The 15,740-nt window shown below is 35.1% G+C and overlaps 1 protein-coding gene and 1 pseudogene across 1 annotated transcript in view; one reads left to right on the top strand and one right to left on the bottom strand.

Moving 5' to 3' along the window:
- Window positions 1-186, top strand: part of LOC100954670 (olfactory receptor 5H8-like) — an 843-nt gene extending 657 nt beyond the window's left edge. The window contains exon 1 of the mRNA XM_023509750.1: window positions 1-186. This exon is cut by the window's left edge and continues 657 nt beyond it. Within this exon, the coding sequence (XP_023365518.1) occupies window positions 1-186 (186 nt within the window).
- Window positions 187-5,882: 5,696 nt separating this feature from the next.
- On the bottom strand, window positions 5,883-6,857 carry LOC100966092 (annotated as a pseudogene).
- Between the last annotated feature and the right edge of the window lie 8,883 nt (window positions 6,858-15,740).

The following is a 15,740-nucleotide window of genomic DNA, read 5'->3' as shown; positions in this document are numbered from 1 at the left end:
TCTTTGTACTATGGCCCTCTTCTCTTCATGTATGTGCGCCCACGATCATCACAAGCTGCTGATCAAGATATGATGGAGTCCGTGTTTTACACTGTCATAATCCCCTTGTTAAATCCAGTTATCTATAGTCTGAGAAATAAACAAGTCATAGATTCATTGAAAAAATCATTAAAATTAAATGTTTAGGTCTCATACTAGAATGTATATATATATTTTTTTTTGTTAAAAGTCACAAAATCACACAGGTTAGATGTGGGTGTGTATTGACAGAAGGAAATTTTTTGGAATCACTATTGTTCTAACTTATTAATGACTTAAGGTGTTAGTACTTAATATGGTCCTTAAATATTTATCTATTTTTAAAACATACAAGAACATTTAATCAAGACATTTCATAGCATGCCAGAGTACTTAGAGCAGGAAATAAATGAAAACATTTTACAGGATTCTATGTTCTTAATTGAGGCTTTACAAACATTAAGTGCTAAAATAGTGTAGATCCTTTTGTTATAATTTGAGTATAATGTCTTTAATACTAATGTAAGTGTGTAAACTGGAGATTCATGTCACATTTTCTCCATATAGAGGACAGATTTGTGTATGGTTGAACATCAGCATATGTCCTGAATTCAGCTAGCCATCAAAATGTCTTTTATTCTGCTTTATTAGAAGACAGTCAATTTCTCTTTTAATTGAGATTAAGTTCACATTTCATGCAGAGACATAAACAGAAATTGGAATGAGAAATAAGTGAGAAGGAAATTAAAATGGGGAATAAGAAGGCAGGCATAAACTATGAGGGGATTTCCTTAGTTTGCAGTACTTCTATGAATAAGGAGAGGTCAGTTGGCTTTCCTTGACTTTACTGTCGTCTAACAGTGTTTGTATCTATGTCTTCACATTCCTTGGCAATCTGAAATCCTCACTAGTTCAGAAAGCTAACAGATTAGATTAAAGAATTAATTTAGCTAGAGTGGTGTAAAGAAGAGAGAGAAGTCACAGAACAGCAATCAAATAGACTCAAACTTCCCAGAATGATAAAAAAGTGAAACTAGCAAGATAAAGAAAGCAGTGATAGCTAAAGGTTTTTGCAACGTGTCTTTGAGGGTGAGAGACTTAAGTTCATATTACAAAAGTATAAATGATGCTATGATCACATGATGTCATAGTGAATAGTGGGTACTGGAAAAAGGCATGAGCAAGAGTTTGGATGTTTGTTCCTGAAATGCCTTTGATTGTAGGCTTTTCTCACCCTTGATTCTATTTCTATGTAGTGAGCAATTCATCATTATGACACTCTCATCTTTCTTCTTTCCATACTTGAGATTACACAAATTTCTGCTAATAGTATTTAGGCAGACCCTCATCCTAAAACCTACTGGTCTGTGTACTTCGCAAAACTCAAGTCACTTATCTTTCCCATCTAACTGTCACTCTCTTACCCTCTGAACACTGCCACCAGATGAGCCTTTATAAACAGAACTCTGATTAAATCATATCCTTCTTCAATTATTTTCTATTGATTGCCACCAGATTATATCCATGTAAGGTATATGTACTAGATCTGAATATAGTTATGTACTGTATAACATTTTTTTGGCTGATATTAGACCACATATGGGGTGGCAGTCACATAAGCTCAAATATTCATATCACTTAGTGACCTTGTGGCTGGTGTAATGTTTCAGCACAAAATATTACTCAGATGTTGGTGCTGATGCTGCTGTGTACAAACTGACTGCATTCCCAGACATTTAATACTATAGAACAAAGTGTTATACAGTGCACACAAGAGGTGAAGATAAAAATAAATGACTGTGTTATTACTACACCATCATTTTTATCCTTATTTTACAATATACTTCTTCTATTTACAAAAAATTGTTAACCATACAACAGCCTCAGGCAGGGCCTTCAGGAAATATTCCAGAAGAAGGCATCTTTATCATAGGAGATGACAGTTCCATGGGTGGTATAACCCTTTAAAATAAGGTAGAAAATAATTTCAAATCTTCCCAGAATTTCAGAAAGAAAAAAGAAACTAGTAAGATAAAGAAGTCAGTGATATTTAAATGTGGAAGTAAAAGGGAATTATATTTATGATCCTGATTCTGTATAAGCCTAGGCTAATGTGTGTGTCTCAGTTATTAACAAAGACATTTAAAAAGTAAAAAAAAATCCTCCCTAGGACCACACCTATGGTTCATCTTATAAGGGTACATGTGAATTTTTTTAAATTTAGAATATAAATGTCTTAACACAATAACTAGGAGGATGCCATGAAGGCTATGTTAACCAGTTTGATGAAAGTATTTCCAATTGTATATAAAACCAGCACACTGTACCCCATGACTGTATTAATGTACACAGCTATGAGTTAATAAAAAAATTTTAAAAAAGAAAGAAAATGCTTTTTATAAATTTAATGCAGCCTTATGTACTGTATTTACAAAGTCTTCAGTAGTGACAGGAATGTATTACACCTTTACATTCACTCACAGCTTACTCCCTCACCCAGAACCATTTCCCGTCCCGCAAGTTTCATTCATCACATGTGCCTTATACAGGGTACCATTTTTATCTTTTATATAATATTTTTACTCTACCTTTTCTATGTTTGGGTATGTTTAGATACTTAAACACCACTGTGTTACAGTCATATTCAGTGGTCAGGACATTGACATGCTGTACAGGTTTGGGGCCAAGGAGCAGTGGATTGTATATATTATATAGTCTGTGTGTATTAAGATATACCACCTAGGTTTGGGTTAGCAAATTTAGCAATGTTCAAACAAGGACAAAATCACCTAATGACACATTTCTCAGAATATATCCCCATAGTTAAGCAACTCATGACTATATATACCTATGTAATTGGCTATTTTTTAATATGCATGTACAGATTTTATAATATACATATAGGTATACATACATAATACATAGAAATACCTAAATATAAATATATATGAATGTGTGTGCATGTGTATGTACATGTGTCATCCTTCAGTATCCATGAGGGTGTGGTTTCAGGACCTCTCTTGGATAACAAAACTTACAGATACTCAAGTCCCTGGTATAAAATGGCGTAGTATTTTCATTTAACTTATGCATATCCTCTTGTGACCTCCAAATCATATCTATTTTTGTTATAATACCTAATACATTATAAATATTATGTGAATAGTTAAGCTATAGTTAAGCTATATTATTTATGAGATAGTTACCATAAAAGTCTGTATCTGTTTAGTAGAGATGCACCTTTTTTTCTTGAATATTTTTAATCCAAATTGGTTGAGTCCACAAATGCGGAACCCACGTATATAGAGGACTCACTATATATATACATACATATCTTTGTCACCCTGTATTTATTCACCCTGCCATTTGAGTTCCTTTTTAATGAAATCTTGGTTTTAAATCTGGAATCTCCACCTCTACAGTTCTCCTAATAGAATCTGTGCTTGCAGCCAATATTAGTTACTGAAACACTTCTGAACATACCTTAGTCTCTCAGTTACATGCTTTTTCTCATAGTGGTCCCTCTACAGGAAACTCCCCTCCCCTGAGTGCACCCATTCTCATTTGCAATTGAAATGGCATTTTTCGTTCAAGATGTCAAGTGTTTCTACTTCCATGATACATTTTCTGATCACATTAACTTACCTAAAATATGCAGCAGTTTATTTATTCTTCTTATGCCAAAATTGGCCTTGTATAATGCTTATATTTGGCCCAAAGGATTACATTAAAATTATTCAAGAAAAAATACATCTGTACTGAACAGGTAAAGATTTTTATGTGGATTATTCCACAAATAATACAGTATAACAATTATTTACACACCATTTAAATTGTATTAGGCATTATAAATAATCTACATATGATTTGAAATACACTAGAGAACATGCATACGTTAATGCAAATATTACGCCATTTTTTATGTCAGCTATTTAAGCATCTGTGAGTTTTGGCATCCCAGAGAGATCTCAAAACCAATCCCCCATCGATACTGAAGGGAGATTCACACGGGCTAAGGGAAAAAACATAAGAGTTTATGAGGACTGAGAGAGTAAGGACCAAGTCAATGCTACCAAGAGGTCAAGGCCAGATAAGATAAGGACACAAAACATCATTGGATTTGCTTTAGACTGAGAGCCTGAGTGGAATTAGTAGAAATTTATGTAATCTCAAGTGTGGAGAAAAGAAAGGCAGGAGTGTCATAAAGATGGCTTGCTCGCTACATAGAAATAGAATCAAGGGTGAGAAAAGCCTACAATCAAAGGCATTTCAGGAACAAACATCCAAACTCTTGCTCATGCCTTTTTCCAGTACCCACTATTCACTATGACATCATGTGATCATAGCATCATTTATACTTTTGTAATATGAATTTAAGTCTCTCACCCTCAAAGACACGTTGCAAAAACCTTTAGCTATCACTGCTTTCTTTATCTTGCCAGTTTCATTCTTTTATCATTCTGGGAAGATTGAGTCTATTTGATTGCTGTTCTGTGACTTCTCACTCTTCTTTACACCATTCTAGCTAAATTAATTCTTTAATCTGTTAGCTTTCTGAACTAGTGAGGATATTCAGATTGCCAAGGAACATGAAGATATAGCTAGAAAAGTTCTTAGAAGGGATCACAGTCAAGGAGAGGCAACTGACCCCTCCTTACTCATAGAAACATAGTGAACCATGGGCATCTTCTCATAGTTTATTCCTGCCCCACAGTTTTAATTTTCTTCTCACTTATTTCTCATTCTCTCATCTCTCATATTCTCTGTATAATTATGTGAAAGTAATCTCAATGAAAAGAGAAACTATTCCCCAGTGATGTAGAATAAATGGCATTTTGATGGCTAGCTGAATTTAGGAGAGTCATCTGTCCTCTCTATAGAGTAAATGTGACATGAATTTCCAGTTTACAAACTTATATTAGCATTAAAGACATTATGCTCAAGTTCTTATCAAAGCCACAATTAAGAACACAGAAGCCTCTAAATGTTTTTTTATTTGTTTTCTGCTCTAATTACTCAGGCTTGCTATAAACTCTTCATTAAATGTCCTTGTATGCTTTTGAAAATAGATAAATATTTAAAGACCTTATTTTTTTTTTTAATTTGGAACTAAAAAAAGTATTATGTTTATTGAGGGCAAGGGGATGCAAACAATGTAAAAAACAAAACTTATCTGGCATTTAATTAACTGTTTATTCTCTGCTTGACAAATGGGAGTTGGATTTTATTTGTATATATTCTAAGGATCCTGATCTGCTCATGAAATCCTTATATAAGGAGAAGCTGTGGGGCAGATGTCTGAAGCAGTCCTTTGAGAGAACACTTTTCAGGGCACAGTAATTGCTCACTTCTGCCTACTTCTTGCCCTTCTGCTTCATGTGTACTACAAAATAGTCGCTGCACACCATGGTGAGGCCCGCAATTAGGGAAAAGAAGCTCTGGAAGCCACTTTGCCATCTCAGCACTGGTCCAGGTCCTTCATTATTTTGTCTAAGGCCAGAGGGTTTTTTTGATTTTACAAAAATCCCAGGAACTCCTTCTCCATGAGCACTCTGAGGTCCTCCTTTGTTAAGTAGTCTTTATCCCTGGCAAATTTGTGAAACGTGAACATCGTGGTTTCCACAGCGTGCTCCATCTAAGATGGCATTTTGGTGAAGTCTACTGAAGTCTGGGCCGAGAGGCATGCCAGATGCTAGCTGGCTGGGGTGCCAGGCCAAGGATCTAATTAAATGCTAACACCTTAAGTTGTTAATAATTTAGAACAATAGTGATTGCAAAAAAATTCCTTCTGTCAATACACGCCCACATTTAACCTGTGTGATTTTGTGACTTTTAACAAAAAAATATACATTCTAGTATGAGACCTAAACATTTAATTTTAATGATTTTTTCAATGAATCTATGACTTGTTTATTTCTCAGACTATAGATAACTGGATTTAACAAGGGGATTATGACAGTGTAAAACACGGACTCCATCATATCTTGATCAGCAGCTTGTGATGATCGTGGGCGCACATACATGAAGAGAAGAGGGCCATAGTACAAAGACACAGAGAGGAGATGAGCTTCACAGGTGGAGAAGGCTTTCCTTATACTTTCAACAGACTTCCTTTTTAAGATTGTAAAGAGAACAAATGCATAAGAGATAAGAACAGTCATAATGGTGAATACCTGTATTGAACCCGATAAAATAAAAAGCATTAGATAATTAATAGATGGATCAGTACAGGAAATCTTTAACAATGGGATAATATCACAGTAAAAGTGATGTATTATATTGTAATGACAGAAGGTTAATCTGGACAATAATGCTTCATGAATTAAGGCATGAAGAAAGCCACCTACAAATGATAAGACTAATAGCCGGATGCAGAGTCTATTGGTCATGATCACTGGGTAGAGTAAAGGTTTGCATATGGCTACATAGCGATCATACGCCATTGCTGCCAAGAGGAAACATTCTGTGGTTGCACTGACTCCAAAGGAAAAGAACTGTATCACGCACTCAGAGAAAGACATTACCTGACTATTGGATAAGAAGTTGACCAGAATCTTGGGGGTCACTGTGGAAGATAATGAAGCATCCACAAAGGCTAAACTCCCAAGGAATAAGTACATGGGGATGTGAAGATGAGGGTCATTCCAAATGACAGCAATCAGACCAAGGTTCCCCATGATGGTAATGAGGTATGTCACCAAGAAGGCCAGGAACAAGGGGATTTTCCACTCTGATTGATATGCAAGTCCTGTGAGAATAAACTGTGTCAACAGTGTTGCATTTTCCTTTTCCATGTCCTCACTTCATGTTCCTGCAATGAAATAAATGTAAAAGAACATTCACTAAATGCTTGAAATGTGAATACCAGTGGAGACAAGTTGAAATAAACCCATACACTTATCAGAATGCCCTCTTTCCTTTATTTATTTCACTACATAAGTATCATAAAAGTTGACAGAATAATAAAATGCAGTTATTTACATCCAAAACATTACATGAATAAATGGATTTATGCAAGAAAAAAATAGAAGAATTCTAAGTACACACTAAATTTATATGGATGCTATTGAGTGTGGTTGAAAAAATCCTGCTTCTGAAGCATGGATCTAAGGTCAATAGGAAAAAAAATCTCTTTTTAGACCAGGAATAAATATGGCTTTGAGGAGTTGTGACCTTGAACTTTATTCTTCAAGCAATTGACATGAACTGAAATCTAGTATGATAGAGAATGGCTTTTGAGATTTCTTTTAAATTAAATAATTGGTCTTACAGAAAATCAGCTGCAAAAAAGATAAACTAGAGCTATAGATATTAAACTAAAAGCAGTTTCCAATATCCAGAGATCTCAATCCAGAAGATATATCAGAATTATCTGAGATGCTTTCTTGCCAAATTAAATAATATGAGGAATTATTGTAGATAATTCAGCAGTTTGAGAATAAGGTTTAGGAATATATATTTTTAAAAAATTCAGGTATTTCAGATGATGTGAAGCACCTGGGAATGTCTGAAGAAACATTGGAAATGATGAGGAGGATAAAGGAATTAGTCCAAAATAAACCAGAATGTGGTCAGGAGGATTCCATGGCAGCAGGATGATGGTCATAGAAAGAAATTCAGAAGAGTCATTAAGTGATTCAAAATGAGGTTAAGAACACAGATTCACTGGCACATATGTGAAAGGAACATCCTCTAACCATTCAAGTGAGATTTACTTAGGAGTATGACTTTACCAGAGCTTAACAAAAATAATAATAATGACAGAGGAGTCATAGAGGTAGATTAAGGCATAGTTACAGGTTCCCTGTGCATTGGAGAAGTGAGCCAAAAGTAAAAGAGGAACACAGAGGAAAGGGGTCGAATTAAACATATGCCATTTATTTGAAAGCCAAACCCATGTCCCTTTCCTATCATGTGAATCTTGGTGGCCAGCAGAGAATACCACCTACTCTAGAGCTATCCATCCATCGTGCACCTAGAGTGAGGAGACTTGATCCAGGTTTGGCCACTGAAGTCCACCACCATAGATTTGCAACTTGGAGAGTGGGAAACACTGGAGCTGACAGTGAGAGATGTGCTCCTGGAGAGGTCAACAGCAGAAACAGCAGCTTTCATTGACCTGGGGTTGGGACAGGATTTTGGCTGTTGACCGGCTGTCTTACTTCACACTGTTCCTGCCCACTTTTATAGCTGATTCCTCCAATTTACCTAGTGTTTCTATGTTAGAGTCAATATCCATTCAATAAACACATAACAAGAGAGAGAGTAGGCTCAAACAAAAGAGAGATAAGGGAGAGAGCAGAGAAAGGTACTGAGCAGAATGATGAGAGAAGCAGGAGGAAATGTGGGAGGATGAGTGCCACAGATGCAAAGACAGGGAAGATACTCAAAGACGGACTAAGTGAAGTGTACGTCCAAATGCCAAAATAAATGCTCCAGCAGGACACGGAATGAAAGAGATCACTGAGTGTAGAAATAAGAGACTTTTAGTGAGAGGAGTTTCCATTTGTGTCAGAGAGTAACAAGAAATGAATGGGAAACAAGTGGCACAAGAGTGAGGGGAATGACATAGAGCCCTGCCAGTAATATGGAGCAGAGTTGGCATTTGTCTTCCTCTTATAGACAGGTGTAAACTATGTTTTCTGTAAGACTTCTTCATAAAAAGTTTCAGAAGTCAGGAGAAGACAGTAGGGCAAGGAGAGAAAGAAAGGGGACAGAACGAGTGGAAAGGAAATCTGGGTGGTGAAATGAGAAGAAAAGAAAAGAGATAGGCAGAGAACAAGAATGCGATATGAGTATGTGTAGGGAGGACATGCCAAAGAGAAGGGAGAGAGGAGGGATCAGAGAAAAGCCGAAAAAAAATTAGAAGTATAAGGCTCAGAGGCTTGGGGGTAAATATGTGTCTTAATCCCAGAGTTTATTAAAAGATGTGAATTCTGGGAATTTACTGCTACTCAAAATTAAATTGCAGTTTCCTATGCAATTTTGTATATAAAAAAGAGATCTTATTTTTTAACTTACTTAAAAATTTTGTGTTATTTAAAATATGCTGTCAGTGTCTGAAAGTTCTTTCCATATTTAAAGCTTGCCTTATCTTTTTTTATTAGAGTGATTAGAAGTTACTTATTCTAGGAATTCTGCTGGCTTAACTCAACAGCACTTTCTTCTCCAACAATTTTTTTAGCAGAATAATATTAAGTCAGGACCACAACCTGAAAATGGCTGTATGAGTGGCCAACACCAATAATTCCAATGGTTACATGTATGTACTTAAAAGAGAATAACAATCCCATATCACATGCAATCTGATATAAAAAAAATTGAAAATGTCAAATTCTGAATGCGTATGGGTACCTTTAAAATGTATATAAAATACCCAATTAAATTATTTTCAAAAATGAGTTAAAAGATAGATGAGCTTAGTATTTTATGATATCTTAAAGTTTTAATAAGAACAAATATTTAATTAGAGTGGGTCTTTTTATTGTTAATAGACTCAACAAAAATATGTAATAATCATAGTAATTAAATCTTTACTAATTTTAGTAATTAAAATTTAGTAATTAATCTTTTGCTATCTCAGTTTGTAATTAATGTTGTGAGACTAACACCTTATAAAGTCAGTATAGTTATATTAAGATAATAAAACATCGTTAAATAGAACAAGTCAGTCTAACAGTCATTTTGCTTATCCAGACTTTAACTGTAAAATTAAAGAACACAAATAATTCACTAATATGTTTTCATTTCCACCTGCTTTTAGATTTCTTATAAATTGATTCTTAAATTATTATAAATTAAATAAAAACTTTAGCTTTCTACATAAAGAAAAATATTGTAGAATTCATTTCTCTCTTACTTACATGTTTAAGGAAATTGTGGAAATCCTTTAACAATTTAGCCTTTCTAAAGTAGAAATAAATAGCATTATATTATAGAAATGACAAAATCCTGGGTAGCAATTCTTGGTACACAGATTCATTTCAGATTTTTCATTTCACAAGCTAAGAAAATGTGTATATAAATTTCTCTTGAAAATAAGATTCAACCAATTGTACAACTGTGTTATTCTTTTTAAAGTATAAAAAGTGGAGAAGTTAAATTGCCCCCAAAGAGCATGAGTATTCCCTTCAGGACAAAGTAGTGGCTCTACTGGGCATTGTAGGATTGGACCTGCACTAGAATTTCAAATTGTCCCACAGGCATTATAGCCTTTGGAATCATAAATCCCAAGTCATATGGACCATTGTAGTTCTAACTACTGAAAGCATACCTTATCCCACTCTTTTCCACCACAGATGACACTTTTATGTGTTTGGGAGCATTGTAGTTTATATACAAAATTTGTTGCTCTGAGTGCTTTGATTTGTATGGTCTTATCTGAGCTAATGGAAACATGATGTCAATGAAACCAAAGGTCTACGTTCTCTTCAGAAGGCAACCCCAAGGAAAGTGGTCCTCCCCATGAAAACTACAGCTCACATCCTAGACAAATACCTAGCCCCCCAACATTAAGCTGAAATCTTTCTAGGCAAAGTCAGAGGGAGGAGCAAAGGATGTAGAAGACAAAGGACCTCTGTGGGGAGGAGGGCTAGATCTGTCCTTTCCAAACTTCAATGCCTATGAAGGTCTTGGAGACCTTCTGAAGACGCAGATCTCGTTTCAATAGTTTTGGCTGGGGCTCAGGAGTCTTCCTATCCAACAAGGTGCCCCCTGTCTACATTGGACGTCCATAGGGTCTTTAGCCCTGGAGGATCTGGATTACCAGGGAACCCAGATCACTGGAGAAACAAAAGACCTAAACAGTGAACGTCTCTGACAACCAAAGAGAGACAGGAAGGAGCCAGATGAGGCCAAGGAAGCCGTATGAGTGGGATTGCACAGGGCATGGGGGGCTGAGTCAGGGACTTTGTTCTTTGCCACAATTTAGAGGAAAATTGTGGCTGGATCATGAAATGGTAGTAACATGTTCAGATTTTGCCTTTGAGCATTAAGATAGGAATTGATCAATGAGAATTTATTCATAAAAATATAATTCATTGAAGATTTTTGCCATTTAGATTTTAAGTCTAACTAGTGGCATTTAACTACTTACATATTACTTTATTTTTTTAATTTCCAGTGGCAAATTGGGGCAAATCAAAGAGCATATTGTTTGGCTAGATTAATTAATCAATTATACAGTTTCCTTAGAATTTTACTAATGAAAAAGAAATATGTATAGAAAAATATCATATATAAAAGCACAGGTACTGTGAATATTCTTAAGAAAAGTGGATTAAAAATATGATGTACCAAGATAACTACTGAAGATTGAACTCTGATCTTTATGCTTATTTTTCTTGCCCAAATTCCTTTCCAAGAGGCCCGCTACGTTATGCCTAGCAATGATAAAATGTACTAAACAATTTTTCTTTCACTCAATGTGATATAGCTTATTTTCCAACCTGATTCCGGCATAGAATCACATGACAGAGTGAAGATCCCCCTTGTCTTAACACAAGCATTCTAGCAGATCACTATCTTAACTCAAGCATTCCTTTCTGCTGAGTACAGATCTTTAGACAAAGCCTACCTCTTTCAGCCAGTTGCCACATAAAGAATCTCTAAAACCTACCTAAGTCCTGTAAGCCTTGAGTTCAAAATGTCCACTTTTTCAGCTGAACTAATATTTACTTTCCACTTACTGGTTGTAGTTTTACCTTTAATTCTTGTGTCCATGAATGTATAAAACCAAACTGTAACCCGGCAGCCATTTCAGATGCATTTTCTCAAGATGTCTTGAAAACGTACCCTGAGTTGAGCTTACACACATTCAACTCAGAATAAACCTCTTTAAATTAACAGTTTGTAGTTTTCTCATCACTGTTATATTAACCAAAATTTGGCTTAAAATGACTGCTTCCTTAAATTTTAGGTAATTATCTCCAAACCTGCATTGTTGCTTATTTTTTTTACTACCAAAAGTCTGTATTACTATTACCAGCGTGGATAAACTTTTCAATATTATTCATTTAAATAGGTGTGTCATAGCTTCTCAGTGAAGTTTTAATTTGCATTTCCCTAATGACTAATGATATCCAGCATGCTTATTTGACATGTGTGTACTATGTCTCATCTTTGATGAAGTGCCTGTTTAAATCTTTTGCCTATTTTTTTATTCAGTTTCTCAATTTCTTTTTATTAATTGAGAAGCTGTATATATCCTGGATATAACTCTTTTTTTAATCAGTTCTAGGATTTGCAAATATCCATGATCTTGATTGTCTTTCTTTACTGCAAAGCATCACACTAGTGATACACAGGTTACACTGGGCTGATTACTTATTATAATGGTTTTCCCAGTAAGTGAGAAGTAACAACTACCCAATGTATATTGGTAAGATACTTACATGCCAGAGGTTGGAAATAAATTTAGCAAAAATTCAAAAGCTTTCAGTCTTAGTGAAATTCTACAAGTCCATTGGTATAGGTCATATGGAGCTAATCCTGCTAAGACATGTTGCACGTCCTACAAGCTGGAAAGAAGCAACAAAGCCTAATGGACTGTTGAGATTTTGGAGACAATGTACTCCTTATTAGGATGTACTACTCTGGTCGATTTAGCAATGAGCCATAAAACTACTAGTTTGGAGTGAGACTCAGAATAGAAGTCCCTAGATCAGGTCTAAGCAGCTGTGCAAACTCCCTTGAGGGACAAAAGGGGATGGTATCCTGTGACTGTTAGGTATTGCCCTCAAATAAGCTTCATTTAAAAGGTACTTTCTCAGAAGAGGGAAACATCATATTATTACAGTAAGTGCACATCATATACGTGGAATTTGTTTTTTGAGAACAACATGCCAAAGATTGATCCAGACAGTAATAAACATAAGTCACTCCTGTTAACCCTAGTGAAATGAGGCAATAGAGTTTTCATTGGCTATCATCACAGGCACAAGAAAAAGTCTCAAAAATCCATAATACTTCATCCTCTGAAACAGACATCCTGTTGAATTGTACATTTAACAGTCAAAACAGGGAAGAAAACAAAAACCTTTCCAGAGGGTGGAAAGTCTACACCTAGACTCTGAACAATGCTGTTGTAGTTGTGATTGCAGTTTTGATTGCAGTTTTATTTTTATCTAAATCCTAATTCTGTTGGTTCTTTGAACATAGTCTAGGATAATTTTATCATCAATCTCATGAACAGTAGAGGGCATTGTAAGATGATGAGAAAAAGTGCATATATATATACGTATATATCACTTTTTTGATATATATATATAAGAAATTCTTTAAAATGTCAAAGTTAAGTAATGACTATACTTTCATAACAAAGAGTACTTCCATTATGTTATTAATATTGTCAAGAAGAACTTTCAATTTAGCATGAGCAATGTTCTAGGAAAATGTACGAAATTATTATTATTCTTTACAGCTATATATATGTTTTTCAGTTTCCTTTCAAAAAGGATCAGAAGAACATCTTGTCCAAACATGTTGTATATGTCATCTATTTCCCAACATCCCACTGCAGACAAAAACAGTGTACAAAATGAAAACTGTAATAGAAGTGAGAATGGGGTCACATCAATGGACCAGTGATTTTTTTTTTTTTTGACACAATCTCACTCTGTCACCCTGAGTAGATGCCCCAGCTTCATAGCAACCTCAACCTCTTGGGCTCAAACAATTTTCTTGCCTCAGACTCCAGAGTAGCTGAGACTTACAGGTGTGTGCCACCATGGTCTGCTACTTTTTGTATTTGTAGTAGAGATGGGGTCTTGTTCTTGCTCAAGCTGGTTTCTGTCTCCTGAGTTCAGTCAGTCTATCTGCCTTCGCCTCCCAGATTGCTAATGCTCCAGCAAGAGTCACTGCACCTGACCTGGACCAGTGATTTTAATGAATTTCTGGAAGGCATAAAGTAATTGGGAATGTACTCAAGGACACACCAGAGTGATATTTTTCAATCACTCTGTGAATGTACAAGGCAAGGCTTCAGAGGAAGTCTGAATTCTCGAGAGCCCCCAATTACATGTTCCATACTCACCCAGCCTAAGGTCTGACTTGACAGGTAATGTACCTCTGCCCACAAACTCATGGTTTGATATCTACTCTCTCATTCTAGAAAAAAACAAACCAGGGGAAAGGACCCTTAAAATGGCAAATAAAGTAGATGCCAGAGATTGATATTCCCAACTAGTCTTTGGGTTATAACAGTGATTAAACTAATAAAAATCTGGATAATTGATAGAAAATCATCAGTACAATGGGAATATTATATAGCAATAAAAATCAACAAACTATAGGCACATGCAATAACATGAATTCTCTAGGGAGAAAAAGTAAAAGCAGTGGGACCCTGGTCCATTGTGTTTCCTGAAGTATCTTTCCAGAGGTCAAATGATCTAGTCTAATCTTGTGAATGCACCTCTGCTAATACAAAATGATAAATTTAAAAAAAAAATTATGTTTTGTGTTTTTTAATCCTTAAGAATTAATACCTTTTCTATGATATTTTACCATAGTCTGTACAAAGAGCCAATCCTAGTGTAAGAACAAAAATAATTCACTTTAAGTGTATAATGCTTTCCTTTGTCATGAAAGAAAATTAAGGTGTCTTGACATGCAGCAGCCATCCCAGGTCCATTCATCTCTATGGACTCATTTCCCCATGAAAAAAGTGACTCACCCCTCCTGTAGTCTATGTGTTTGTGCTGTCAAGTGCTGTCTGATTTTATAATTTCACAAGTACTTTATTTTGGGCCTCATATTTTTAAGTCACTATGCTCCCCATTGCAAAAGATAAATAGTACGACTTTGGATCTGTAATCTAAAGAGTTTTAAGACCAAAATTAAGTGTTACACACATATAGGACCAAGTGCAGTTTAAGAAACATAAATAAACTGCTAATTGTCTCAAATGAGTGTTCCTGTCCTCTTCCAGTCAATCTTGAAAAGCTTCATGGAAGGGATAACATTTCAAATATACCTTAAAGAAAAAATATCATGTCAGTTGTTCATGGTTTAGAGGAGAGTTGGAGAAGTGTAGGCTTCTCTATGGAGAGACCTGAACGAGCAAAAGCAAGCACCTGAAAGGGTACAGAGCAGCCAAAATGAGCACTTGCATTTTGACTATAACACAAGTTCCATTAGGAGAATTATAGAGGAGGGATCTGCAGAGTCAAACCAAGTAATGTTTGGAAAGGACCTCAAATAATTCAGGATGAGTAAATATAAATCAAGAATATGATACATATAACATATGAATATATCATTGCATATTTATATAGGCAGTCCCCAGGTTACAGATGAGGTATGTTCCCAAGAACGTCTTTAGGTCAGATTTATTTATAACTTGAAACTCTGATGAATGAGGAAAATACAATAATAATAATAATAATAATAATAGTATTTCTATAGTGGCTAATATGTGGTGATAATAATAATATAATGTAATACTTTAACAAAACAACACTTAAAAATTATACCCTTGTATTGTAATAATGTTATGAAAACTATTATATTCTTTCTTTTAATTCCCAGGCTAATCGGAATATTATGCTTATTTTGGTATTCTAACCCAATCAATAATTTTTACCTTTCCATTTCAATAATGAACTACACTCCATAGTAATAATTGATACTTTTATAGGAACATTGTCTTTCTATTATTCTTATTTTACCCTTTATAATTGTTCCAGCAACTGAAGCGTAATGCCTTCTCAGGGAATGATGCC

The sequence above is a fragment of the Otolemur garnettii genome, unplaced genomic scaffold (assembly GCF_000181295.1).
Source record: "Otolemur garnettii isolate 467f Iridium unplaced genomic scaffold, OtoGar3 scaffold00009, whole genome shotgun sequence".
In the NCBI taxonomy this organism is placed as follows: Eukaryota; Metazoa; Chordata; class Mammalia; order Primates; family Galagidae; genus Otolemur; species Otolemur garnettii.
The sequence above is the reverse complement of the archived record's forward strand: the minus strand, read 5'-3'. Positions and strand labels throughout refer to the sequence as shown.